General features: G+C 47.1%; 1 protein-coding gene across 3 annotated transcripts in view; it reads right to left on the bottom strand.

Moving 5' to 3' along the window:
• LOC143788384 (vitamin D3 hydroxylase-associated protein-like) overlaps window positions 1–26,938 on the bottom strand; it is a 207,515-nt gene that overhangs the window by 78,882 nt on the left and 101,695 nt on the right. For all 3 annotated transcript variants that reach the window (XM_077278037.1, XM_077278036.1, XM_077278038.1), the window contains exon 8: window positions 24,145–24,270. In XM_077278037.1, coding sequence (XP_077134152.1) covers window positions 24,145–24,270 — 126 coding nt within the window. The remainder of the gene's footprint in view (window positions 1–24,144; window positions 24,271–26,938) is intronic.

A 26,938-nucleotide genomic window follows, 5' to 3' on the forward strand; every position in this document is an offset into this window, starting at 1 on the left:
GCAAATGATGAAGGCAAGTGGGAGGACGACTGCAAATGATGAAAGGAAGGGGGAGGGGGATGCAAAAGATGAAAAGAGGGGGAGGGGACTGCAAATGATGAATGGAGGGGAGGGGGACTGCAAATGATGAAGGGAGGGGGACTGCAAATGATGCAGTGATGGGGTGGGGGACTGCAAATTATGAAGGGAGGGGAAGGGGGCTCCAAATGATGAAGTCAAGGGGAGGGGGACTCCAAATGATTCAGTGAGGGAGGCTGAAAATGAGAAATAGATGGAGACTGCAAATGATGATGAAGGGGGGACTCCAAATGATGAAGTGAGGGGAACTGCAAATGATAAAGTTAATGGGGAAGGAGACTGCAAATGATGCAGTGAAGGGGGGAGGGGGACTGCAAATGAAGTATGTGGAGAGGGGGACTGAAAATGGGGAAGGGAGGGGGCTGCAAATGTTGACTGGGAGGGGGACTTCAAATGACGAAGAGGGGTAGAGAGTGGGACTGAAAATGATGAAGTGAGGGAGTAAAGGGGAATGCAAATGATGAAGTGAGTGGGGGAGGGGGACTGAAAATAATGAAGTGAGCTGGGGAAGGGGGAGTACAAATAATGAAGGGAGTGGGACTGCAAACGTTGAAGGCTATACACTGTATACAGAGCTCCTGTGTATAATGTCACCAGTGATCACTGTATTACTTGTACAGTGATACTATATAGACATATACTTAGAGCTCCTGTGTGTAATGTCAACTGTGATCACTGTATTACTTGTACACTATATACTATACCTTTAGATATTGTGTATAATGTCACAGCTGATCACTGTGTTATCTGGACACTGACACTATATACAGAGCTCCTGTGTATAATGTCACTGGTGATCACTGTATTATCTGTACACAGACACTATATACAAAGCTCATGTGTATAATGTCACTGGTGATCACTGTATTACTTGTACACTATACACTATATATCTAGAGCTCCTGTGTATAATGTCACTGGTGATCTCTGTATTAACTGTACACTATATACAGAGCTCCTGTGTATAATGTCACTGGTGATCACTGTATTATCTGTACACCAACACTATATACAGAGCTCCTGTGTATAATGTCACTGGTGATCACTGTATTATCTGTACACAGACACTATATACAAAGCTCATGTGTATAATGTAATTGGTGATCACTGTATTACTTGTACACTATACACTATATATCTAGAGCTCCTGTGTATAATGTCACTGGTGATCTCTGCATTAACTGTACACTATATACAGAGCTCCTGTGTATAATGTCACTGGTGATCTCTGTATTAACTGTACACTATATACAGAGCTCCTGTGTATAATGTCACTGGTGATCACTGTATTATCTGTACACCAACACTATATACAGAGCTCCTGTGTATAATGTCACTGGTGATCACTGTATAACCTGTACACAGACACTATATACAGAGCTCCTGTGTATAATGTCACTGGTGATCACTGTATTACCTGTACACTGACACTATATACAGAGCTCCTGTGTATAATGTCACTGGTGATCCCTTTATTACCTTTACACTATACAGCATATACAGAGCTTCTGTGTATAATATCACCAGTAATCACTGTATTACCTGTACACTGACACTATATACAGAGCTCCAGTGTATGTCACTGATGATCACTGTATTACCTGTACACTGACACTATATACAGAGCTCCTGTATATAATGTCACTGGTGATCACTGTATTACCTGTACACTGACACTATATACAGAGCTCCTGTGTATAATGTCACTGGTGATCTCTGCATTAACTGTACACTATATACAGAGCTCCTGTGTATAATGTCACTGGTGATCTCTGTATTAACTGTACACTATATACAGAGCTCCTGTGTATAATGTCACTGGTGATCACTGTATTATCTGTACACAGACACTATATACAAAGCTCATGTGTATAATGTCACTGGTGATCACTGTATTACTTGTACACTATACACTATATATCTAGAGCTCCTGTGTATAATGTCACTGGTGATCTCTGTATTAACTGTACACTATATACAGAGCTCCTGTGTATAATGTCACTGGTGATCACTGTATTATCTGTACACCAACACTATATACAGAGCTCCTGTGTATAATGTCACTGGTGATCACTGTATTATCTGTACACAGACACTATATACAAAGCTCATGTGTATAATGTAATTGGTGATCACTGTATTACTTGTACACTATACACTATATATCTAGAGCTCCTGTGTATAATGTCACTGGTGATCTCTGCATTAACTGTACACTATATACAGAGCTCCTGTGTATAATGTCACTGGTGATCTCTGTATTAACTGTACACTATATACAGAGCTCCTGTGTATAATGTCACTGGTGATCACTGTATTATCTGTACACCAACACTATATACAGAGCTCCTGTGTATAATGTCACTGGTGATCACTGTATAACCTGTACACAGACACTATATACAGAGCTCCTGTGTATAATGTCACTGGTGATCACTGTATTACCTGTACACTGACACTATATACAGAGCTCCTGTGTATAATGTCACTGGTGATCCCTTTATTACCTTTACACTATACAGCATATACAGAGCTTCTGTGTATAATATCACCAGTAATCACTGTATTACCTGTACACTGACACTATATACAGAGCTCCAGTGTATGTCACTGATGATCACTGTATTACCTGTACACTGACACTATATACAGAGCTCCTGTATATAATGTCACTGGTGATCACTGTATTACCTGTACACTGACACTATATACAGAGCTCCTGTGTATAATGTCACTGGTGATCTCTGCATTAACTGTACACTATATACAGAGCTCCTGTGTATAATGTCACTGGTGATCTCTGTATTAACTGTACACTATATACAGAGCTCCTGTGTATAATGTCACTGGTGATCACTGTATTATCTGTACACCAACACTATATACAGAGCTCCTGTGTATAATGTCACTGGTGATCACTGTATTATCTATACACAGACACTATATACAAAGCTCATGTGTATAATGTCACTGGTGATCACTGTATTACTTGTACACTATACACTATATATCTAGAGCTCCTGTGTATAATGTCACTGGTGATCTCTGTATTAACTGTACACTATATACAGAGCTCCTGTGTATAATGTCACTGGTGATCTCTGTATTAACTGTACACTATATACAGAGCTCCTGTGTATAATGTCACTGGTGATCACTGTATTATCTGTACACCAACACTATATACAGAGCTCCTGTGTATAATGTCACTGGTGATCACTGTATAACCTGTACACAGACACTATATACAGAGCTCCTGTGTATAATGTCACTGGTGATCACTGTATTACCTGTACACTGACACTATATACAGAGCTCCTGTGTATAATGTCACTGGTGATCCCTTTATTACCTTTACACTATACAGCATATACAGAGCTTCTGTGTATAATATCACCAGTAATCACTGTATTACCTGTACACTGACACTATATACAGAGCTCCAGTGTATGTCACTGATGAACACTGTATTACCTGTACACTGACACAATATACAGAGCTCCTGCATATAATGTCACTGGTGATCACTGTATTACCTGTACACTGACACTATATACAGAGCTCCAGTGTATAATGTCACTGGTGATCACTGTAATACCTGTACACTATATACCAGTCTTCCCCAACTCTGGTCCTCAAGAGCCACCAACAGGTCATGTTTTCAGGATTTCCTTAGTATTGCACAGGTGATAATTCCATCATCTGTGAAATACAAAGGAAATCCTGAAAGCACGACCTGTTAATGGCTCTTGAGGACTGGAGTTGGGGAACACTGCTATACACTGTACACAGAACTCCTGGTATAATGTCACTGTCATCCCTTTATTACCTTTACACTATACAGTATATACAGAGCTTCTGTGTATAATGTCACGGGTAATCACTGTATTACATGTATACTGACACTATATGCAGAGCTCCAGTGTATAATGTCACTGGTGATCACTGTATTACGTGTACACTGACACTATATACAGAGCTCCAGTGTATAATGTCACAGGAGATCCTAGTATCACCTGTACACTATATACAGAACTCATGAGTGTAATGTCACCGGTGATCACTGTATTACCTATACACTATATACAGAGCTCCTGTGTATAATGTTACTAGAGATGAGCGAATATTTCAATGTTCGGTTTGAATTACGTTCAACGAATTTGCAATATTCGCCGATTAATTTGTCAAATATTCGCCAAACATTGCCGAACGCCATACATCTCAATGGGAGGCAAAAAGAAACACATGCACAACACCTTATAATGTTCACAAAAGCTCCGAAAACACATCAAATTAGGGGCAGACACCAGAAAAGTGAATTCACTTCACCCACAGTACAGATTTTAGCATGGCACTGCAGCAATCAGCCAGGCCTGAGGTATCGGGGTCTTGGACAGTATGTACAGCTTTCAATTGAACTTCACAGTAAGACGAGGTGGGTGAAGGATCAGTGTAGGCCCCTTTGTTGGAGCCCTGATACCACAAAAACACATCTACCTGTGTTGTGAAATTGGATTTTGGGCTCCCCCGGTGGCCACTGGTGGAATTGAACTTGTGTGCATCATCCCCTCTGTTCACCTGTTCCCATCAGCATGTGGGAGTCGCTATTTAACCTTGCTCCTCTGTCACTTCCATGCCGGTCAACATTGTAATCAGAAGCCTTTCTGTGCATGTTCCTGCTGCTAGACAACTCCCAGATAAGTTGGACTTTAGTCCTCGTTTGTTTTTGCATTTTGTTCCAGTTCACAGCTGTAGTTTCGTTTCTGTGTCTGGAAAGCTCTTGTGATCTGAAATTGCCACTCTGATGTTATGAGTTAATACTAGAGTCTTAAAGTAATTTCAGGATGGTATTTGATAGGGTTTTCAGCTGACCATGAAAGTGTCCTTTCTGTCTTCCTGCTATCTAGTAAGCGGACCTCAATTTTGCTAAACCTATTTTCATACTACGTTTGTCATTTCATCTAGGGTCGCCGCCAGTATGTGTGGGGGCCTCTGTCTGCCTTTCGGGGAAATTTCTCTAGAGGTGAGCCAGGACTATATTTTCCTCTGCCAGGATTAGTTAGTCCTCCGGCCGGCGCTGGGCGTCTAGGGATAAAACGCAGGCAACGCGACCCGGCTACTGTTAGTTGTGCGGCAGGTTTAGTTCATGGTCAGTTTAGTTCCCATCCTTCCAAGAGCTAGTTCTATGTTTGCTGGGCTATGTTCTCTTGCCATTGAGAACCATAACATACCTGCTTTCATGCTGAGCCACACTCAGGTGGCATAAATATAATTTTTTTCTAGACTACCATTGTCAAAAGAATTTAATGATAGTAACACGGGTAGTTGAGTCCAAGGAAGTGGAGGGCTGATGGTACATGCAACAGGCATGAAGGAGACCCAACAAGGAGTGTTCACATTTCCAAAAATTATTGGCAGACACCAGCAAAGTGGCATCAATTTTACCACAGTAGAAATAGTATAATAGGGACCGACAGTTCTTCCACTACACCCAATCCAGCAGATGGACACCCAACCAGGAGTGTTCACATTTAACCCCTTTGCAACATGTGCCATACTAGTACTGCGCTGCTGGAACTGCATGACACCCCGTAGCAATGCCCATGATTTGTGCTAGCACCGATCGCGGGCATTTAACCCCTCCGATGCCGGGGCTACTTGCAAGCTTCCATCAGAATAACACGATGAGATCACGTTATTCTCATGGTCTCCATGGAGACCCCTGGCCCCAAGATGGCCGCTGGGTCCTTCCGGGTCCTGCAGTGAGGTGGCTTGCGAGCGCCTGCTGAGAACAGTCGCCGGCAAGCCTCCTTCACTGCCTGTCAGATCACTGATCTGACACTGTGCTGTGCAAAGTGTCAGATCGGTGATCTGATGTAATATAGTGATGTCTTAACCTTGGACAATGTTTAAAAGTTTTAAAAAAAATTGGAATGTGTAAAAATATATATTTTTTTAAATCCCCAAATAAAGAAAAAAAAATATTTTTCTATATTCTTCCTTATTTATGTAAAAAAAATAAAATAAAAGTACACATATTTGGTATCGCCGCATCCGCAATGACCTGCTCTATAAAACTGTGACACTAGCAAACCCCTTGAGTGAACACCATAATACATTTTAAAAACGAGGCAATAAACAGTGCTTTATCATCATACCGCTGAACAAAAAGTGCAATAAAACGAGATCAAAAAGATGTATGTAAATAAAAATGGTACTGCTGAAAATGTCATCTTGTCCCGCAAAAAAACCATACAGCTCCATGAGCAGAAAAATAAAAAAGTTGTAGCTCTCAGAATAAAGCAATGCAAAAATAATTATTTTTTTTCTATAAAATAGTTTTTATTGTCTAAAAGCGCCAAAACATAAAAAAGATATAAATGAGGTATCACTGTAATCGTACTGACACGAAGAATAAAACTGCTTTATCAAGTTTACCAAACGTGGAACGGTAAAAACGCCTCCCCCAAAAGAAATTCATGAATTGCTGGTTTTTGTTCATTCTGCCTAAAAAAAATCGGAATAAAAAGCGATCAAAAAATGTCATGTGCCGAAAATGGTACCAATAAAAACATCAACTCGTCCCGCAAAAAACAAGACCTCACGCGACTCTGTGGACTAAAATATGGAAAAATTATAGCTCTCAAAATGTGGTGATGCAAAAACTATTTTTTGCAATAAAAAGCATCTTTTAGTGTGTGAGAGCAGCCAAACATAAAAACCCGCTATAAAAACCTGCTATAAATAGTAAATCAAACCCCCTTTTATCACCCCTTAGTTAGGAAAAAACAATTAAATAAAAAAATGTATTTATCTCGATTTTCCCATTAGGGTTAGGGTTAGGGTTGAGGCTAAAGTTAGGGTTGGGGCTCAAGTTAGGGTTAGGGCTAAAATTAAGGTTGGGATTAGGGTTAGGGTTGGAATTAGGGTTAGGGTTGGAATTAGGATTAGGGTTGGGATTAGGGTTGGGGTGAGTTGGGGTTAGGGTTGGAGTTAGAATTGGGGGGGTTTCCACTGTTTAGGAACATCAGGGGCTCTCCAAATGCGACATGGCATCTGATCTCAATTCCAGCCAATTTTGCATTGAAAAGTCAAACGGCACTCCTTCCCTTCTGAGCTCTGCCATGCGCCCAAACAGTGGTTTACCCCCACATATGGGGTATCAGCGTACTCAGGACAAATTGCACAACAACTTTTGGGGTCCAATTTCTACTGTTATCCTTGAGAAAATAAAAAAATAGGGGAGAAAGATTATTTTTGTGAAAAAAATATGATTTTTTTATTTTTACGGCTCTACATTATAAAACTTCTATGAAGCACTTTGGGGTTCAAAGTGCTCACCACATATGTAGATAAGTTCCTTAGGGGGTATACTTTCCAAAATGGCATCATTTTGTGGGGGATTTCTACTGTTTAGGCACATCAGGGGCTCTCCAAACGCGACATGGTGTCCTATCTCAATTCCAGCCAATTTTGAATTGAAAAGTCAAACCGCGCTCCTTCTCTTCCAAGCTCTGCTCTATTACCCCATATCCCACCGCTACAAGGCAGTGGGAAGAGAGTGGCTAAGTGCCAGAATAGGCGCATCTTCCAGATGTGCCTTTTCTGGGGTGGCTGGGGGCAGATGTTTTTAGCCAGGGGGCAAAAACCATGGTCCATTTCTAGGCTATTAATATCTGCCCTCAGTCACTGGCTTTCCCTCTCTGGCGGAGAAAATTGCGTGGGAGCCCACACCAGTTTTTTTTCCCGTGAATTAATCCTTTAATTTAACACCTAGAGCCCCCAAATTTCACACACACACACACACACACACACACACACACACACACACACACACACACACACACACACACACACACACACCTAACATCATTAGTGTGGAATATGTAAAAATATATCAGATATGAGATGGTTTACTGTATGTAACCATGTCTCATACCCTGTCCGGTTTGGTAATGATTTTACAGTTGAATTGTCAGCTATTCTGCTAACTCTCTATGAAATCTAAATATATATATATATATGTGTGTGTGTCACTGACATATATATATACAGTATATATACATACTGTACCTATTCTATGTGTATACATTTATTTTATCTATTCTATTTTTCTATTTTAACCTGCCAGTGTGATTTTGCTGACTTCTCTATAGGACACCGGTCGCACTGATGGTCTGTGTGGTGTGCAAGTTTTTCTCGCACCCATAGACTTGCATTGGTGTATTCAATGTCCTCCTCCACTAGGTCATCTGACTGCACTTCATCATCAGGCCGCAGCTTTCAGTTTTCTCCAGCCTCACAGCCATCCAGAACATGGAGTGACACCCGTACTCAGTATCTCCTTCAGCGGTGTTAGTGTGCTGTCCCAAACACCTGACTGTGCACTAGGTGTGAGTTCTACCTCCGCCTCTTCGCTGCGGCCGCCGTCATCTTCAACTTCCATGCTCTTGGGTAATGCAGAAATCTTGCTGCAGGCAAATGACACCGTCTCCCTCTCTTCTCGTTATCCGAAGCCATGGCTCTGCCTTGCTTTGGGTGAGGCTCCCCTCCGCTCACCGTACCATTTCTTCAAGGTGCAGTGTTCTCTCCAGTGAGCACGACTTCCGGAGGGGTGAGCGGAACTTCGCTGTTGGCAGTCTTGTGTAGGGCAACTCCTTGACAACACTCACTTCTGCACTTGTCTGGTGGGTGCTTTGGTCTAGTTTGCCTTCCTCCAGGAGAGGCATACCCTCTCTGTAATCGCTCTTCATCCCAGGATATAGGATTAGATTGTGGAGCTGCTGCTGGAGTTTCTCTTACCCTCCGTGTCTCTCCTCTAACTTCTCTTATCCCTTGCCGTAAGATACCCCAGGATTGGACTCCAAGGCAGCAGCAAGGGCTTCCTTTAAGCTCCCTATTTCTGCCCTAATTTTTCACATTTCCTACCGTAATTCGCGGGACCACTCCGGCTCTGTCGCATTTGGGGTAGGTACTTCACAGCTCCGGACCATCCCTGCCAAGGCTGCGGTCCCCTGCTCCTGTTCCCTTATAGGCGCTTCAGCCCCAATTTCTGAGAAAGTCATATGCAGCCTAGCACGCAGGCGCTCCCGCAAAACTTTTTATAAGCAGCTCATCTCTAAAGCCTGCCACTAGCTGGTCTCTCAGAATTATATCAGGAGGCCCTACGCCATCCAGCTTAGTGATCACAGTATGGATCTCCTGCAGCGCGTTCATGTATTGTGTCACTGATTCCCCCTCCCTTTGGACATGGCTTAACAGGCGCATGCGCAATGTAGCAATATGTAATGATTTGGCCTCTAGGGGTCTCACTACGTTTATGTGTGTACTATAGTGCTTTTGGAACTTGTTGGTCAGTTGTAGAGGAGACTCATGTAATGGAGGATTACACCGCATGTAATAAACAGCCTGTAAATGCCAACAGAGTGTAATCCATGGCGGGAAACAACTAACAGAGCACGCAATTCTCCGACATCTGTGGGATCTCCATGCATTTCCTCTAATATTTGTAACACCTTGTCGAAGGTATCTCGCTCTTGAGGACGCCGGAACATGATAGAGCTTCTCGCCTCTCTGTTCAGGGCCATCATGGCAATCCCTGCCTCTGTGGCGCCCCAGGGTCCTGGTCGTCACAGTGGTATTACTTTCCTCCAGGGGAGAGTGATACTACGTTTGGAGGCAAGAAAGGATAACTGCATCCAGGTATCACAAACATGCAACACATTCACACTCTAGGCCACCAGGGGGAGCTTCTGCTCCTATTTATTAGGTCACTCTCCATAGATATATAACTGGTAGTCTGTAGGGAAAGTTAGTGAGTTCCAGACAGTAGTCTGAGGAGGACAGAGGGTCAACGGAGCTGTGCATGCCCTCAGAGCTGCAGCTCCCAGCAAGAGACATTGAAAGGCAGAATTGTATTGCAGTGAGCATGAAGGAAGTCAAAGCAAAGGAGAGGATACCAGAAGGGGACCAGCCCCGAACAGGCTGCCTCCTTCTGAGGCGCAGAATATATTACTGTATACTATATACAGAGGTCCTATGTATAATGTCACTGGTGATCACTGTATTACCTGTACACTGACACTATATACAGAGCTCCTGTGTATAATGTCACTAGTGATCACTGTATTACCTGTACACTATACACTATTTACAGAGCTCCAGTGTATAATGTCACCAGTGATCACTGTATTATCTGTAAACTTTATACAGAGCTCCTGTGTATAATGTCACTGGTGATCACTGTATTACCTGCACACTATATACAAAGCTCTTGTGCATAATGTCATCGGTGATCACTGTATTACCTGTACACTGACACTATATACAGAGCTCCTGTGTATATTATCACTGGTGGTCACTGTATTACCTGTACACTATACACTATTTACAGAGCTCCAGTGTATAATGTCACCGGTAATCACTGTATTATATGTACACTTTATACAGAGCTCCTGTGTATATGATCACTGGTGATCACTGTATTACCTGTACACTATACACTATACACTATATATATATATATATATATATATATATATATATATATATAGCTCCTGTGTATAATGTCACCGTGATTGCTGTATTACCTGTACACTATATACAGAGCTCCTGTGTATAATGTCACTGGTGATCACTGTATTACCTGTACACTCTATACTATATACAGAGCTCCTGTGTATAATGACACTTAGTATTGTGGCTTTTTTTAAAATAATTATCAGTATTCTAGTATTCGGTCAGTATGTCATGGTTATATGTTCTCCAGCTATGGTGAGGCAATATTTGTTCCTTGCATGTGGTATTATTGGTCATTTTAAAAATTGAAAAATAAATAAAAATATGCCTAAGAGTATTGGATAGTTAACAAAATGTTTAATAGGTTAGAGTAGAGTAGGGTCACGACAGAAGAGTCAACCTTGTTGTGGTGGTGGCTGAAAATATCTTTTGGCCAAAACAAAAGCTGCTGGTTATGTGTGTGCACTGGTGTTAGATCGGAACTGTTAATATCTGATTGGTAAGGATGTGGTGCAGAAGTGGAGGTCTTCCAAGAGTGAGCAGTAGAATTGGGGGGGTTCAAGGGGTGTAGGCAGAGCTGGCCAGGAGCCTGTGTGCAGTCTTAACAGGGCCCCAAAATTTTGCCAGTATGGGGCCCTGAAATTCCCGATGGCAGCCCTGCTGGTGGCATTTTGGTACTTTTTTTCTAAATGGTGAGAATGGGCTCAGACCTGTTAAATAAGATCTCAAAGTTTCCAAACCGCTCCCATCTGGACTGACCACGTCCATCTATTCCCACACGGGGATGTGGATTTATATCAGTGACATTAATATATAGGTTATTGTACACTTTAACCATTTGACTAAAAGCTAGGTTTTATATTCACTTTTTGCTTTCCACTCTGACACGCAGCAACTTATTGTATTAAAATAGGGACAGTCATTTCTTACTCGAGTTTTTGATTTTTTCCTATTATAAAGGAGTCTGTCATGTTCTCAATGGCAAGAGAACATAGCATCAGCATATATAGGAACTAGCTCTTGGAAGATGGGAACTGAGCTGACCATGAACTAATCCTAACACACAACTAGCAGTGGCCGGGTAGCATGCCTACGTTGATTCTAGATGCCCAGCACCAGCCGGAGGACTAAATAATGCTAGCAGAGGAAAATATTAGTCCTAGCTCACCTCTAGAGAAATACCCCGAAAGGAGACAGAGGCCCCCCACATGTATTGGCGGTGAATTAAGATGAAATAACAAACGTAGTATGAAAATAGGTTTAGCAAATTTGAGGTCCACTTACTACATAGCAGAAGACAGGAAGGATACTTTCATGGTCAGCTTAAAACCCTATCAAAACACCATCCAGAAATTACTTTAAAACTCTGGCATTAACTCATAACACCAGAGTGGCAATTCCTGTTCACAAGAGCTTTCCAGACACAGTAACGAAACTACAGCTGTGAACTGGAACAAAAATGCAAAAACAAACATGGACAAGAGTCCAACTTATCTAGTAGTTGTCTAGGAGCAGGAACAAGCACAGAGAGGCTTCTGATAACATTGTTGACCGGCAAGCAACTAACAGAGCAGCAAGGTTATATAGCGACTCCCACATCTTGATGGGAACAGGTGAACAGAGAAGATGAAGACACAGTTCAATTCCACCAGTAGCCACCGGGGGAGCCCAGAATCCAAATTCACAACAGTACCCCCCCCTCAAGGAGGGGGCACCGAACCCTCACCAGAACCACCAGGGCGATCAGGATGGGCCCTATGAAAGGCACGAACCAAATCAGAGGCATGAACATCAGATGCATTCACCCAAGAATTATCCTCCTGGCCGTATCCCTTCCACTTGACCAGATACTGGAGTCTCCGTCTGGAAACACGAGAGTCTAAGATTTTCTCCACAACGTACTCCAACTCACCCTCAACCAACACCGGAGCAGGAGGCTCAACGGAAGGCACAACCGGTACCTCATACCTGCGCAATAATGACCGATGAAAAACGTTATGAATAGAAAAGGATGCAGGGAGGTCCAAACGGAAGGAAACAGGGTTAAGAATCTCCAATATCTTATACGGGCCGATGAACCGAGGCTTAAACTTAGGAGAAGAGACCCTCATAGGGACAAAACGAGAAGACAACCACACCAAGTCCCCAACACAAAGCCGAGGACCAACACGACGGTGACGGTTGGCAAAAAGCTGAGTCTTCTCCTGGGACAACCTCAAATTGTCCACCACCTGCTCCCAGATCTGATGCAATCTCTCCACCACAGCATCCACTCCAGGACAATCCGAAGATTCCACCTGACCAGAGGAAAATCGAGGATGAAACCCCGAATTACAGAAAAACGGGGACACCAAAGTGGCAGAGCTGGCCCGATTATTGAGAGCGAACTCTGCCAATGGCAAAAAAGCAACCCAATCATCCTGGTCAGCAGACACAAAACACCTCAGATATGTCTCCAGGGTCTGATTAGTCCGCTCGGTCTGGCCATTCGTTTGAGGATGGAAAGCGGACGAAAAAGACAAATCTATGCCCATCCTAGCACAGAATGCCCGCCAAAATCTAGACACAAATTGGGTCCCTCTGTCAGAAATGATATTCTCAGGAATACCATGCAAACGAACAACATTTTGAAAAAACAGAGGAACCAACTCGGAAGAAGAAGGCAACTTGGGCAGAGGAACCAAATGGACCATCTTAGAGAAACGGTCACACACCACCCAGATGACAGACATCTTCTGAGAAACAGGCAGATCTGAAATAAAATCCATCGAGATGTGCGTCCAAGGCCTCTTAGGAATAGGCAAGGGCAACAATAATCCACTAGCCCGAGAACAACAAGGCTTGGCCCGAGCACAAACGTCACAAGACTGCACAAAGCCTCGCACATCTCGTGACAGGGAAGGCCACCAGAAGGACCTTGCCACCAAATCCCTGGTACCAAAAATGCCAGGATGACCTGCCAACGCAGAAGAATGAACCTCAGAGATGACTCTACTGGTCCAATCATCAGGAACAAACAGTTTATCAGGTGGGCAACGATCCGGTCTATCCGCCTGAAACTCCTGCAAGGCCCGCCGCAGGTCTGGAGAAACGGCTGACAATACCACTCCATCCTTAAGGATACCTGTGGGCTCAGAGTTACCAGGCGAGTCAGGCTCAAAACTCCTAGAAAGGGCATCCGCCTTAACATTCTTAGAACCCGGTAGGTATGACACCACAAAATTAAACCGAGAGAAAAATAATGACCAGCGCGCCTGTCTAGGATTCAGGCGCCTGGCAGTCTCAAGATAAATCAAATTTTTGTGGTCAGTCAATACCACTACCTGATGTCTGGCCCCCTCAAGCCAATGGCGCCACTCCTCAAAAGCCCACTTCATGGCCAAAAGCTCCCGATTCCCAACATCATAATTCCGCTCAGCGGGCGAAAATTTACGGGAAAAGAAGGCACAAGGCCTCATCACGGAGCAGTCAGAACTTTTCTGCGACAACACTGCCCCAGCTCCGATCTCAGAAGCGTCGACCTCAACCTGAAAAGGTAGAGCAACATCAGGCTGACGCAACACAGGGGCAGAGGAAAAACGGCGCTTAAGCTCCCGAAAGGCCTCCACAGCGTCAGGAGACCAATCAGCAACATCAGCACCCTTCTTAGTCAAATCGGTCAATGGCTTAGCAATATCCGAAAAACCAGCAATAAATCGACGATAAAAGTTAGCAAAGCCCAAAAATTTCTGAAGACTCTTAAGAGAAGAGGGCTGCGTCCAATCACAAATAGCTTGAACCTTGACAGGATCCATTTCAATGGAAGAGGGAGAAAAAATATATCCCAAAAAGGAAATCCTCTGTACCCCAAAAACACACTTAGAACCCTTCACACACAAAGAATTAGACCGCAAAACCTGGAAAACCCTCCTGACTTGCTGGACATGAGAGTCCCAGTCATCCGAAAAAATCAGAATATCATCCAGATACACAATCATAAATTTATCCAAATAATCGCGAAAAATATCATGCATAAAGGACTGGAAAACTGACGGAGCATTAGAAAGACCAAAAGGCATCACTAAATACTCAAAGTGGCCCTCGGGCGTATTAAATGCGGTCTTCCACTCATCCCCCTGCCTGATTCGCACCAAATTATACGCCCCACGAAGGTCAATCTTAGAGAACCACTTGGCCCCCTTTATGCGAGCAAACAAATCAGTCAGCAACGGCAATGGGTATTGATATTTAACAGTGATTCTGTTCAAAAGCCGATAATCGATACATGGTCTCAAAGAGCCGTCTTTTTTTGACACAAAGAAAAAACCGGCTCCTAAGGGAGATGACGATGGACGAATATGTCCCTTTTCCAAGGACTCCTTTATATATTCTCGCATAGCAGCATGTTCAGGCACAGACAGATTAAACAAACGACCCTTTGGGTATTTACTACCCGGGATTAAATCTATGGCACAATCGCACTCTCGGTGCGGAGGTAACGAACCAAGCTTGGATTCTTCAAAGACGTCACGATAGTCAGACAGGAACTCAGGAATTTCAGAGGGAATAGATGATGAAATGGAAACCACAGGTACATCCCCATGAGCCCCCTTACATCCCCAGCTCAACACAGACATAGCTCTCCAGTCGAGGACTGGGTTGTGAGATTGCAGCCAAGGCAATCCTAGCACCAAATCATCATGTAGATTATACAGCACCAGAAAGCGAATAATCTCCTGGTGATCCGGATTAATACGCATAGTTGCTTGTGTCCAGTATTGTGGTTTATTATTAGCCAATGGGGTGGAGTCAATCCCCTTCAGAGGAATAGGAGTCTCCAAAGGCTCCAAATCATACCCACAGCGTTTGGCAAAGGACCAATCCATAAGACTCAAAGCGGCGCCAGAGTCGACATAGGCGTCCGTGGTAATAGATGACAAAGAGCAAATCAGGGTCACAGATAGAATAAACTTAGACGGTAAGGTGCAAATGGAAACAGATTTATCAAGCTTTTTAGTGCGCTTAGAGCATGCTGATATAACATGAGTAGAATCACCACAATAGAAACACAACCCATTTTTCCGTCTAAAATTCTGCCGCTCGCTTCGGGACAGAATTCTATCACACTGCATACTCTCTGGCGACTTCTCAGTGGACACCGCCAGATGGTGCACTGGTTTGCGCTCCCGCAAACGCCTATCGATCTGAATAGCCATTGTCATGGACTCATTCAGACCCGCAGGCACAGGGAACCCCACCATAACATCCTTAATGGCATCAGAGAGACCCTCTCTGAAAGTCGCCGCCAGGGCGCACTCATTCCACTGAGTAAGCACAGACCATTTACGGAATCTTTGGCAGTAAATTTCCGCTTCATCTTGCCCCTGAGATAGGGACATCAAAGTTTTTTCTGCCTGAAGCTCCAAATGAGGTTCGTCATAAAGCAACCCCAAGGCCAGAAAAAACGCATCCACATTGAGCAACGCAGGATCCCCTGGTGTCAATGAGAAAGCCCAGTCTTGAGGGTCGCCCCGGAGCAAGGAAATCACAATCCTGACCTGCTGTGCAGGATCTCCGGCAGAGCGAAATTTCAGGGACAAAAATAATTTGCAATTATTTCGAAAATTCTGAAACCCAGATCTATTCCCCGAGAAAAATTCCGGCAAAGGAATTCTCGGCTCAGATACAGGTGCATGATAAACAAAGTCTTGCAAATTTTGTACCTTCGTGGCGAGATTATTCAAACCTGCAGTTACTCTCTGAAGATCCATTACAAACAGGTGGACACAGAGCCATTCAAAGGAGGAAAAAAAAAAAAAAAAAAAATCTCAGCAGACTTCCTATTTCTCTCCTTTCTCAGCCAAGGATTTTAACCCTTTAGTGGGCCGGTCAAACTGTCATGTTCTCAATGGCAAGAGAACATAGCATCAGCATATATAGGAACTAGCTCTTGGAAGATGGGAACTGAGCTGACCATGAACTAATCCTAACACACAACTAGCAGTGGCCGGGTAGCATGCCTACGTTGATTCTAGATGCCCAGCACCAGCCGGAGGACTAAATAATGCTAGCAGAGGAAAATATTAGTCCTAGCTCACCTCTAGAGAAATACCCCGAAAGGAGACAGAGGCCCCCCACATGTATTGGCGGTGAATTAAGATGAAATAACAAACGTAGTATGAAAATAGGTTTAGCAAATTTGAGGTCCACTTACTACATAGCAGAAGACAGGAAGGATACTTTCATGGTCAGCTTAAAACCCTATCAAAACACCATCCAGAAATTACTTTAAAACTCTGGCATTAACTCATAACACCAGAGTGGCAATTCCTGTTCACAAGAGCTTTCCAGACACAGTAACGAAACTACAGCTGTGAACTGGAACAAAAATGCAAAAACAAACATGCAGGAAATAGAAAAAAATCCAGCTCGACGAGGTCATGACTAAGGGTGCTATGTCACCAGAAACGCGTAGATAGTGTTTTTAATTATATTGTGCTGTTGTTTTATCCTCTATTTTTTGATATGAAGTGAATAAAGTACCAAGACTTTGCTTTTTCACCACCTCGTCGAGCTGGATTTTTTTCTATTTCCTGCATTCCTCACGCCTTGACACAGTGTTTCCGTGCTCCGAGCCTCCAGGGACTACAACTATGGTGAGCTGGATTTTTTCTTTTGTCTTCACAAAAACAAACATGGACAAGAGTCCAACTTATGTAGTAGTTGTCTAGGAGCAGGAACAAGCACAGAGAGGCTTCTGATAACATTGTTGACCGGCAAGCAACTAACAGAGCAGCAAGGTTATATAGCGACTCCCACATCTTGATGGGAACAGGTGAACAGAGAAGATGAAGACACAGTTCAATTCCACCAGTAGCCACCGGGGGAGCCCAGAATCCAAATTCACAACAGGAGTCTAGACATCAATGCATCTTCAGTTGGTGCTGTGTGGTGGCCATTATTACTGTAGTGCTGTGCCTGAGGGCGATGTGGCCCAGAGTCGTGGGTACACAGCCTTGTACTATAATGCTGTGTGGCAGTCATTATTGCTTGGTGTTGTGCATAGGGGCTGCATGGCCAGCTGTCATGGTACTCAGTCTTGCACTATGAGTGCTGTGTGGTGGCCATTATTGCTGTAGTGTTGTGCCTGGGGGCGGTGCAGCCCGGAGTCATGGGTACTCGGCCTCGCAGTATGGGTGCTGTGTGGTGGCCATTATTACTGCAGTGTTGTTCCTGGGGGCTTCGCGGCCCTGAGTCATGGGTACTCAGCCTCGCAGTATGGTGCTGTGTGTCGGCCATTATTGTTGTAGTGTGCCTGTGGGCGCCATGCCCCAGAGTCATGGCTACTCGGCCTTGCAGTGTAGGTGCTGTGTGGCAGCCATTATTGCTGTAGTGTTGTGCCTGGGGGTGGCGTGGCCCAGAGTCATGGGTACTCAACCTCGCAGTATGGCTGCTGTGTAGCAGCCTTTATTGTGGTAGTGTTGTGCCTGGAGGCGGCGCGGCCTGGAGTCATGGGTACTCAGCCTGGCAGTATGGGTACTGTGTGGTGGCCATTATTACTGTAGTGTTGTGCATGGTCGCGGCGTAGCCTGGAGTTATGGGTACGCATGCTGTAGTGTTGTACCTGGGCGCATGTGGCCCACAATTATGGGAATCCAGCCTTCCAGTATGGTGCTTTGTGGCAGCCATTATTACTGTACTGTTGTGCCTGGGGATGGTGCATCCCACAGTCATGGGAAGTCAAACTTGCAGTATGGGTGCTGTGTGGTGGCCATTATTGCTGTAGAGTTGGGCCTGGGCGCATGCGGCCTGCAGTTATGGGAACCCAGCCTTGCAGTATGGTGGTGTGTGGTGGCCATTATTGCTGTAGTGTTGTGCCTGGGAGCGGCGCGGCCCAGAGTCATGGGAACTCAGCCTTGCAGTATGGTGCTGTGTGGCGGCCATTATTGCTGTACTGTTGTGACTGGGGACGGCCCGGCCCAGAATCATGGGAACTCAGCCTCGCAATATGGGTGCTGTGTGGTGGCCATTATTGCTGTAGTGTTGTGCCTGGGGATGGCGCGGCCCGCAGTCATGGGAACTCAGCCTTGCATTATGGTGCTGTGTGGTGGCCATTATTGCTGTAGTGTTGTGCCTGGGGATGGCACGGCCCAGAGTCATGGGAACTAAGCCTCGCAGTATGGGTGCTGTGTAGTGGCCATTATTGCTGTAGTGTTGTGCCTGGAGCCGGCGCGGTCCGGAGTCATGGGAACTCAGCCTTGCAGTATGGTGCTGTGTGGTGGCCATTATTGCTGTACTGTTGTGACTGGGGACGGCGCGGCCCAGAGTCATGGGAACTCAGCCTCGCAGTATGGGTGCTGTGTGGTGGCCATTATTGCTGTAGTGTTGTGCCTGGGGATGGCACGGCCCACAGTCTTGGGAACTCAGCCTTGCATTATGGTGCTGTGTGGTGGCCATTATTGCTGTAGTGTTGTGCCTGGGAGCGGCGCGGCCCAGAGTCATGGGAACTCAGCCTCGCAGTATAGGTGCTGTGTGGCAGACATTATTACTGTACTGTTGTGCGTTGGTACGGCACGGCCCAGAGTCATGGGAACTCAGCCTTGCAGTATGGTGCTGTGTGGTGGCCATTATTGCTGTAGTGTTGTGCCTGGGGATGGCGCGACCCAGAGTCATGGGAACTCAGCCTTGCAGTATGGTGCTGTGTGGTGGCCATTATTGCTGTAGTGTTATGCCTGGGGACGGCGCGGCCCAGAGTCATGGGAATTCAGCCTTGCATTATGGTGGTGTGTGGTGGCCATTATTACTGCAGTGTTGTGCCTGGGGATGGCGCGGCCCAGAGTCATGGGAATTCATCCTTGCAGTATGGTGCTGTGTGGTGGCCATTATTGCTGTAGTGTTGTGCCTGGAGATGGCGTGGCCCAGAGTCATGGGAACTCAGCCTTGCAGTATGGTGCTGTGTGGTGGCCATTATTGCTGTAGTGTTGTGCCTGGGGATGGCACGGCCCAGAGTCATGGGAACTCAGCCTTGCAGTATGGGTGGTGTGTGGTGGCCTTTATTGCTGTAGTATTGTGCCTGGGAGCGGCGCGGCCCAGAGTCATGGGAACTCAGCCTCGCAGCATGGGTGGTGTGTGGTGGCCATTATTGCTGTAGTATTGTGCCTGGGAGCGGCGCGGCCCAGAGTCATGGGAACTCAGCCTTGCAGTATGGTGCTGTGTGGTGGCCATTATTGCTGTAGTGTTGTGCCTGGGGACAGCGCGGCCCAGAATCATGGGAACTCAGCCTCGCAGTATGGGTGCTGTGTGGTGGCCATTATTGCTGTAGTGTTGTGCCTGGGGACGGCGCGGCCCAGAGTCATGGGAACTCAGCCTTGCAGTATGGTGCTGTGTGGTGGCCATTATTGCTGTAGTGTTGTGCCTGGGGACGGTGCGGCCCAGAGTCATGGGAACTCAGCCTTGCAGTATGGTGGTGTGTGGTGGCCATTATTGCTGTAGTGTTGTGCCTGGGGACGGCGCGGCCCAGAGTCATGGGAACTCAGCCTTGCAGTATGGTGCTGTGTGGTGGCCATTATTGCTGTTGTGTTGTGCCTGGGGACGGCGCGGCCCAGAGTCATGGGAACTCAGCCTTGCAGTATGGTGCTGTGTAGTGGCCATTATTGCTGTAGTGTTGTGCCTGGGGACGGCGCGGCCCAGAGTCATGGGAACTCAGCCTTGCAGTATGGTTCTGTGTGGTGGCCATTATTGCTGTAGTGTTGTGCCTGGGGACAGCGCGGCCCAGAGTCATGGGAACCCAGCCTTGCAGTATGGGTGCTGTGTGGTGGCCATTATTGCTGCAGTGTTGTGCCTTGGGACGGCGCGGCCCAGAGTCATGGGAACTCAGCCTTGCAGTATGGTGCTGTGTGGTGGCCATTATTGCTGTAGTGTTGTGCCTGGGAACGGTGCAACCCAGAGTCATGGGAACTCAGCCTCGCAGTATGGTGCTGTGTGGCGGCCATTATTGCTGTAGTGTTGTGCCTGGGGACGGCGCAGCTCAGAGTCATGGGAAGTCAGCCTCGCAGTATGGGTGGTGTGTGGTGGCCATTATTGCTGTATTGTTGTGCCTGGGGACGGCGCAGCCCAGAGTCATGGGAACTCAGCCTCGCAGTATGGGTGGTGTGTGGTGGCCATTATTGCTGTAGTGTTGTGCCTGGGGATGGCGCAGCTCAGAGTCATGGGAAGTCAGCCTCGCAGTATGGGTGGTGTGTGGTGGCCATTATTGCTGTATTGTTGTGCCTGGGGATGGCACGGCCCAGAGTCATGGGAACTCGGCCTCGCAGTATGGTGCTGTGTGGTGGCCATTATTGCTGCAGTGTTGTGCCTGGGGACGGCGCAGCTCAGAGTCATGGGAAGTTAGCCTCGCAGTATGGGTGGTGTGTGGTGGCCATTATTGCTGTATTGTTGTGCCTGGGGACGGCGCGGCCCAGAGTCATGGGAACTCAGCCTCGCAGTATGGGTGCTGTGTGGTGGCCATTATTGCTGTAGTGCTGTGCCTGGGGACGGCGCAGCTCAGAGTCATGGGAAGTCAGCCTCGCAGTATGGGTGGTGTGTGGTGGCCACTTTTGCTGTATTGTTGTGCCTGGGGACGGCGCGGCCCAGAGTCATGGGAACTCAGCCTCGCAGTATGGTGCTGTGTGGCGGCCATTATTGCTGTAGTGTTGTGCCTGGCAGTGGCGCAGCCCAGAGTCATGGGAACTCAGCCTTGCAATATGGGTGCTGTGTGGTGGCCATTATTGCTGTAGTGTTGTGCCTAGGAACAGTGCAACCCAGAGTCATGGGAACTCAGCCTCGCAGTATGGTGCTGTGTGGCGGCCATTATTGCTGTAGTGTTGTGCCTGGCAGTGGCGCAGCCCAGAGTCATGGGAACTCAGCCTCGCAGTATGGTGCTGTGTGGTGGCCATTATTGCTGTAGTGTTGTGTCTGGGGACGGCGCAGCTCAGAGTCATGGGAAGTCAGCCTCGCAGTATGGGTGGTGTGTGGTGGCCATTATTGCTGTATTGTTGTGCCTGGGGACGGCGCGGCCCAGAGTCATGGGAACTCAGCCTCACAGTATGGGTGGTGTGTGGTGGCCATTTTTGCTGTAGTGTTGTGCCTGGGGACGGCGCAGCTCAGAGTCATGGGAAGTCAGCCTCGCAGTATGGGTGGTGTGTGGTGGCCATTATTGCTGTATTGTTGTGCCTGGGGACGGCGCAGCCCAGAGTCATGGGAACTCAGCCTCGCAGTATGGGTGGTGTGTGGTGGCCATTATTGCTGTAGTGTTGTGCCTGGGGATGGCGCAGCTCAGAGTCATGGGAAGTCAGCCTCGCAGTATGGGTGGTGTGTGGTGGCCATTATTGCTGTATTGTTGTGCCTGGGGACGGCGCGGCCCAGAGTCATGGGAACTCGGCCTCGCAGTATGGTGCTGTGTGGTGGCCATTATTGCTGCAGTGTTGTGCCTGGGGACGGCGCAGCTCAGAGTCATGGGAAGTCAGCCTCGCAGTATGGGTGGTGTGTGGTGGCCATTATTGCTGTATTGTTGTGCCTGGGGACGGCGCGGCCCAGAGTCATGGGAACTCAGCCTCGCAGTATGGGTGCTGTGTGGTGGCCATTATTGCTGTAGTGTTGTGCCTGGGGACGGCGCAGCTCAGAGTCATGGGAAGTCAGCCTCGCAGTATGGGTGGTGTGTGGTGGCCACTTTTGCTGTATTGTTGTGCCTGGGGACGGCGCGGCCCAGAGTCATGGGAACTCAGCCTCACAGTATGGGTGCTGTGTGGTGGCCATTATTGCTGCAGTGTTGTGCCTTGGGACGGCGCGGCCCAGAGTCATGGGAACTCAGCCTTGCAGTATGGTGCTGTGTGGTGGCCATTATTGCTGTAGTGTTGTGCCTGGGAACGGTGCAACCCAGAGTCATGGGAACTCAGCCTCGCAGTATGGTGCTGTGTGGCGGCCATTATTGCTGTAGTGTTGTGCCTGGGGACGGCGCAGCTCAGAGTCATGGGAAGTCAGCCTCGCAGTATGGGTGGTGTGTGGTGGCCATTATTGCTGTATTGTTGTGCCTGGGGACGGCGCAGCCCAGAGTCATGGGAACTCAGCCTCGCAGTATGGGTGGTGTGTGGTGGCCATTATTGCTGTAGTGTTGTGCCTGGGGATGGCGCAGCTCAGAGTCATGGGAAGTCAGCCTCGCAGTATGGGTGGTGTGTGGTGGCCATTATTGCTGTATTGTTGTGCCTGGGGACGGCGCGGCCCAGAGTCATGGGAACTCGGCCTCGCAGTATGGTGCTGTGTGGTGGCCATTATTGCTGCAGTGTTGTGCCTGGGGACGGCGCAGCTCAGAGTCATGGGAAGTCAGCCTCGCTGTATGGGTGGTGTGTGGTGGCCATTATTGCTGTATTGTTGTGCCTGGGGACGGCGTGGCCCAGAGTCATGGGAACTCAGCCTCGCAGTATGGGTGCTGTGTGGTGGCCATTATTGCTGTAGTGTTGTGCCTGGGGACGGCGCAGCTCAGAGTCATGGGAAGTCAGCCTCGCAGTATGGGTGGTGTGTGGTGGCCACTTTTGCTGTATTGTTGTGCCTGGGGACGGCGCGGCCCAGAGTCATGGGAACTCAGCCTCGCAGTATGGTGCTGTGTGGCGGCCATTATTGCTGTAGTGTTGTGCCTGGCAGTGGCGCAGCCCAGAGTCATGGGAACTCAGCCTTGCAATATGGGTGCTGTGTGGTGGCCATTATTGCTGTAGTGTTGTGCCTAGGAACAGTGCAACCCAGAGTCATGGGAACTCAGCCTCGCAGTATGGTGCTGTGTGGCGGCCATTATTGCTGTAGTGTTGTGCCTGGCAGTGGCGCAGCCCAGAGTCATGGGAACTCAGCCTCGCAGTATGGTGCTGTGTGGTGGCCATTATTGCTGTAGTGTTGTGTCTGGGGACGGCGCAGCTCAGAGTCATGGGAAGTCAGCCTCGCAGTATGGGTGGTGTGTGGTGGCCATTATTGCTGTAGTGTTGTTCCTGGGGACGGCGCGGCCCAGAGTCATGGGAACTCAGCCTTGCAGTATGGGTGCTGTGTGGTGGCCATTATTGCTGTAGTGTTGTGCCTGGGGATGGCGCAGCTCAGAGTCATGGGAAGTCAGCCTCGCAGTATGGGTGGTGTGTGGTGGCCATTATTGCTGTATTGTTGTGCCTGGGGACGGCGTGGCCCAGAGTCATGGGAACTCAGCCTCGCAGTATGGGTGCTGTGAGGCACCATTTCTCCCGCCCTGCTGATGCATTGTTGCTCTGATGGTGGTTTGCATATGGGGCCACACCTTTTAAACTAGGGACCCCTTGAGAGGTTCAACATGGCTGCGACATCATACAGTCTGACCCGAATGATAAGCTAAGAACCTCATCATCAGTTTTGTACATTTTTTCGCAGCTGCATTAGATCAGTGTATGATTTTTGGATGTGCGGTCCATGACTTTTAAAACAGCTCTGGCATAAGGGTTTCTAGAGCACAGGCTTGTAGTGCAGTTCCCCTGATCTGGCATTCTGCCCCACCGCTCAGACACCACGACCTCTCAGCCGCACCTTGTGTCCAGCCTCCTCCAGCAGGGATTTGGTCTCCTGCACGGCTCGCCTCATGGTTGGGTGTGGGAGGAAATATCCGTCAGTGTCGTAGAAGCCAATGGTCAGACACCGTCTGCTGTGATAAATCTGTGGACAAAGAGCAGATGATAACAGAGAATGAAAGAGACACAGTCATCAGATCAGACCCCATCCCCCTGATATAGCAGGAGGCAGCCATAAAAGAACGCCCCTTGCGATCAGGTAACACAACTGGGTGCAGCATGTTCCAAATTATTCTGCAAATTGGATGCAAGTGTCGTGTAAAATGTAATGTTTTCATTTTCCCATAATGTCATAGACGTTTTTTGTCTCCGTATCACTGACATCAGTCTTAGATACCTGTGCTAATTCGTTGCCAAGTGCCCCATTAAAGGGAAACTCCTTAAGAAGAAGGACATTCCTCATTATTAAGCAGCCGCATGTTTCAAGTAATATTGCAATGAAAAAGGATCTCTGCTGCCGAAAAGCATCAGACAAGATATGAAAACATTAGATATTTCACGGGAACCTAAGCTCAATCATCGTACTGTGAAGATATTTGTGGTTGATACTGTAAGGGGTGGCTTAGACTGTGGACGCCCCCACCCCTTTAACTATGTAATACTTAACTGTGCATATGTTGCTGTATTTACTATGCCAGTTCAAGTGCTGCTGTGTACATATATATTATTTTTATGCATTTAATGTTGTAGGGAAAGTGCAGTACTGAAGTTTGCCCACTAGATGGGGAACCTGAAAATAGTGTACATAGTTTTCTAATAGGAGGAGTCTCCAGTGGGTAATCCAGGAGCATTTCCTGATTTTAGTCAGTGAAGAGAGGGAGCTGGTATAGCTCACAGGGGCCAGGGAGCCCCAGGTGTCCCGTAGGGATTTAGAGCCGGGGCAGCACAGCAGCTCCGCAACGTTTTATGAAAAGGGCCCAGTCGTCCAGTGCCAGTGGGTCAGAAGGTTACAGCAAAAGGATTGCAGCAGGATAAGGACGCAGGTCGCTCCAAGATGGGGCAGCTATCTACATGGGCATATGCCCTTCTGTCTGGTGCGAAACAGACAAGGGAATTCATAAGTTGTCATGCTGAACAGGGAGGGCGCTGCAGTACCGGACGGGTTGGGATGATCCAGGTCCAATGAGAAAGACATAGAACAGAGCACAGGGAAAGTAAATGAAGTGAATGGTGCCGTATTCTGTGTTATGTTGTAACTGATGTGGACGAGCTGCTATTGAAACCAATTAAAGTTCTTTTTTTAAAGTTTGAATTGGACTTTGTCTCTTTGTGCTCAACAACATCAGCAGCCGAACTTCAGCAGCCCCGATGGGACCCTGATGGTGCAGCACAGGGTATGCAAGAAAAGGGACATTGTTTATATGTGATGGGAGACCAGGGCACGCAAGAGCCATTATTCTCAGCCACGACTATAGCCCTGGCCCTCCCTCACAATACAGAGTACAGATGGGCTCATGGAGAAAAAGGCATAATGAGGAAAGTTGCTGCAGATAACGGCATAATGAGGAAGGTTTCTGCAGATAAAGGCATAAAGAGGAAGGTTTCTGTCACCAAGAATAAAAGCTATTGACCTGCAGATATGGTGTCAATATGCAGGTTAATGGTGTTATTAACCTGACCCGTGCCAGCACGTAGCCAAGGGGGAGAAAATTAACTTTATTCCCCTCTCAATATTCCAGTTTCAGTCATGGGGTGGTGGCAGCTTGGGTTCAGTAACCCGCCTCCTTCCCTGACTGACAGACCTCCCTAATGCAGAGTGAGTGCAAGTCACGGTCAGGAGTGCAGTTACAGCAGACACTCTCTATACTCAGAGCGGTAACTGAACCAGCACCGGTGCCGCCCTGTGACTGAAGCGGGAATGCTACCAGTGGGAATAAAGTTCACTTTCTCCCCTCATCGTTCAGCTACGTGTAGGCTCTGGGCAGGTTAATAACTCCACTAACCTGCAGATTAATCCCATATCTGCACCTTAATAGCATTTTTTTCTAGTTCCCTTTAAGAGAGCAGCTACTAGCATCCCATTACAAAGCAGCAGACAGGTATGTGAAGCTGGTGGAGACTTTGGAGTCCGAATCTCAAGGTGTCGGATCCTCCAGATTCCACAGTTGTGCATAAACCGAAGAGTCGGCCTCTCCTAAGCCAAGCAGAAACTCTTCAAAAACTCCCAAGATGAATGGAGGCCAAATTGTGGAAGTGACATCAGAGAAGCTCCGATGTTACATGGACTCGGCCTGAGGAGTAGTGTTGAGCATTCCGATACCGCAAGTATCGGGTATCGGCCGATACTTGCGGGTATCGGAATTCCGATACCGAGATCCGATACTTTTGTGGTATCGGGTATCGGTATCGAAACAACATTAATGTGTAAAATTAAGAATTAAAATAAAAAATATTGCTATACTCACCTCTCCGACGCAGCCTGGACCTCACCGAGGGAACCGGCAGCGTTCTTTGCTTAAAATGCGCGCGTTTACTTCCTTCCGTGACGTCACGGCTTGTGATTGGTCGCGTGCCGCCCATGTGGCCGCGACGCGACCAATCACAGCAAGCCGTGACGTAATTTTCAGGTCCTCAATGCCTAATTCTAGGCATTCAGGAATTTAAAATTATGTTCCGGCTTGTGATTGGTCGCGTCCCGGTCACATGGGCGACGCGACCAATCACAAGCCGTGACGTCACGGGAGGCAGGAGACGCGCGCATTTTTAAAATTACGTCACGGCTTGTGATTGGTTGCGTGCCGCCCATGTGACCG

This window comes from Ranitomeya variabilis, chromosome 8 (genome assembly GCF_051348905.1).
Source record: "Ranitomeya variabilis isolate aRanVar5 chromosome 8, aRanVar5.hap1, whole genome shotgun sequence".
Lineage (NCBI taxonomy): Eukaryota > Metazoa > Chordata > Amphibia > Anura > Dendrobatidae > Ranitomeya > Ranitomeya variabilis.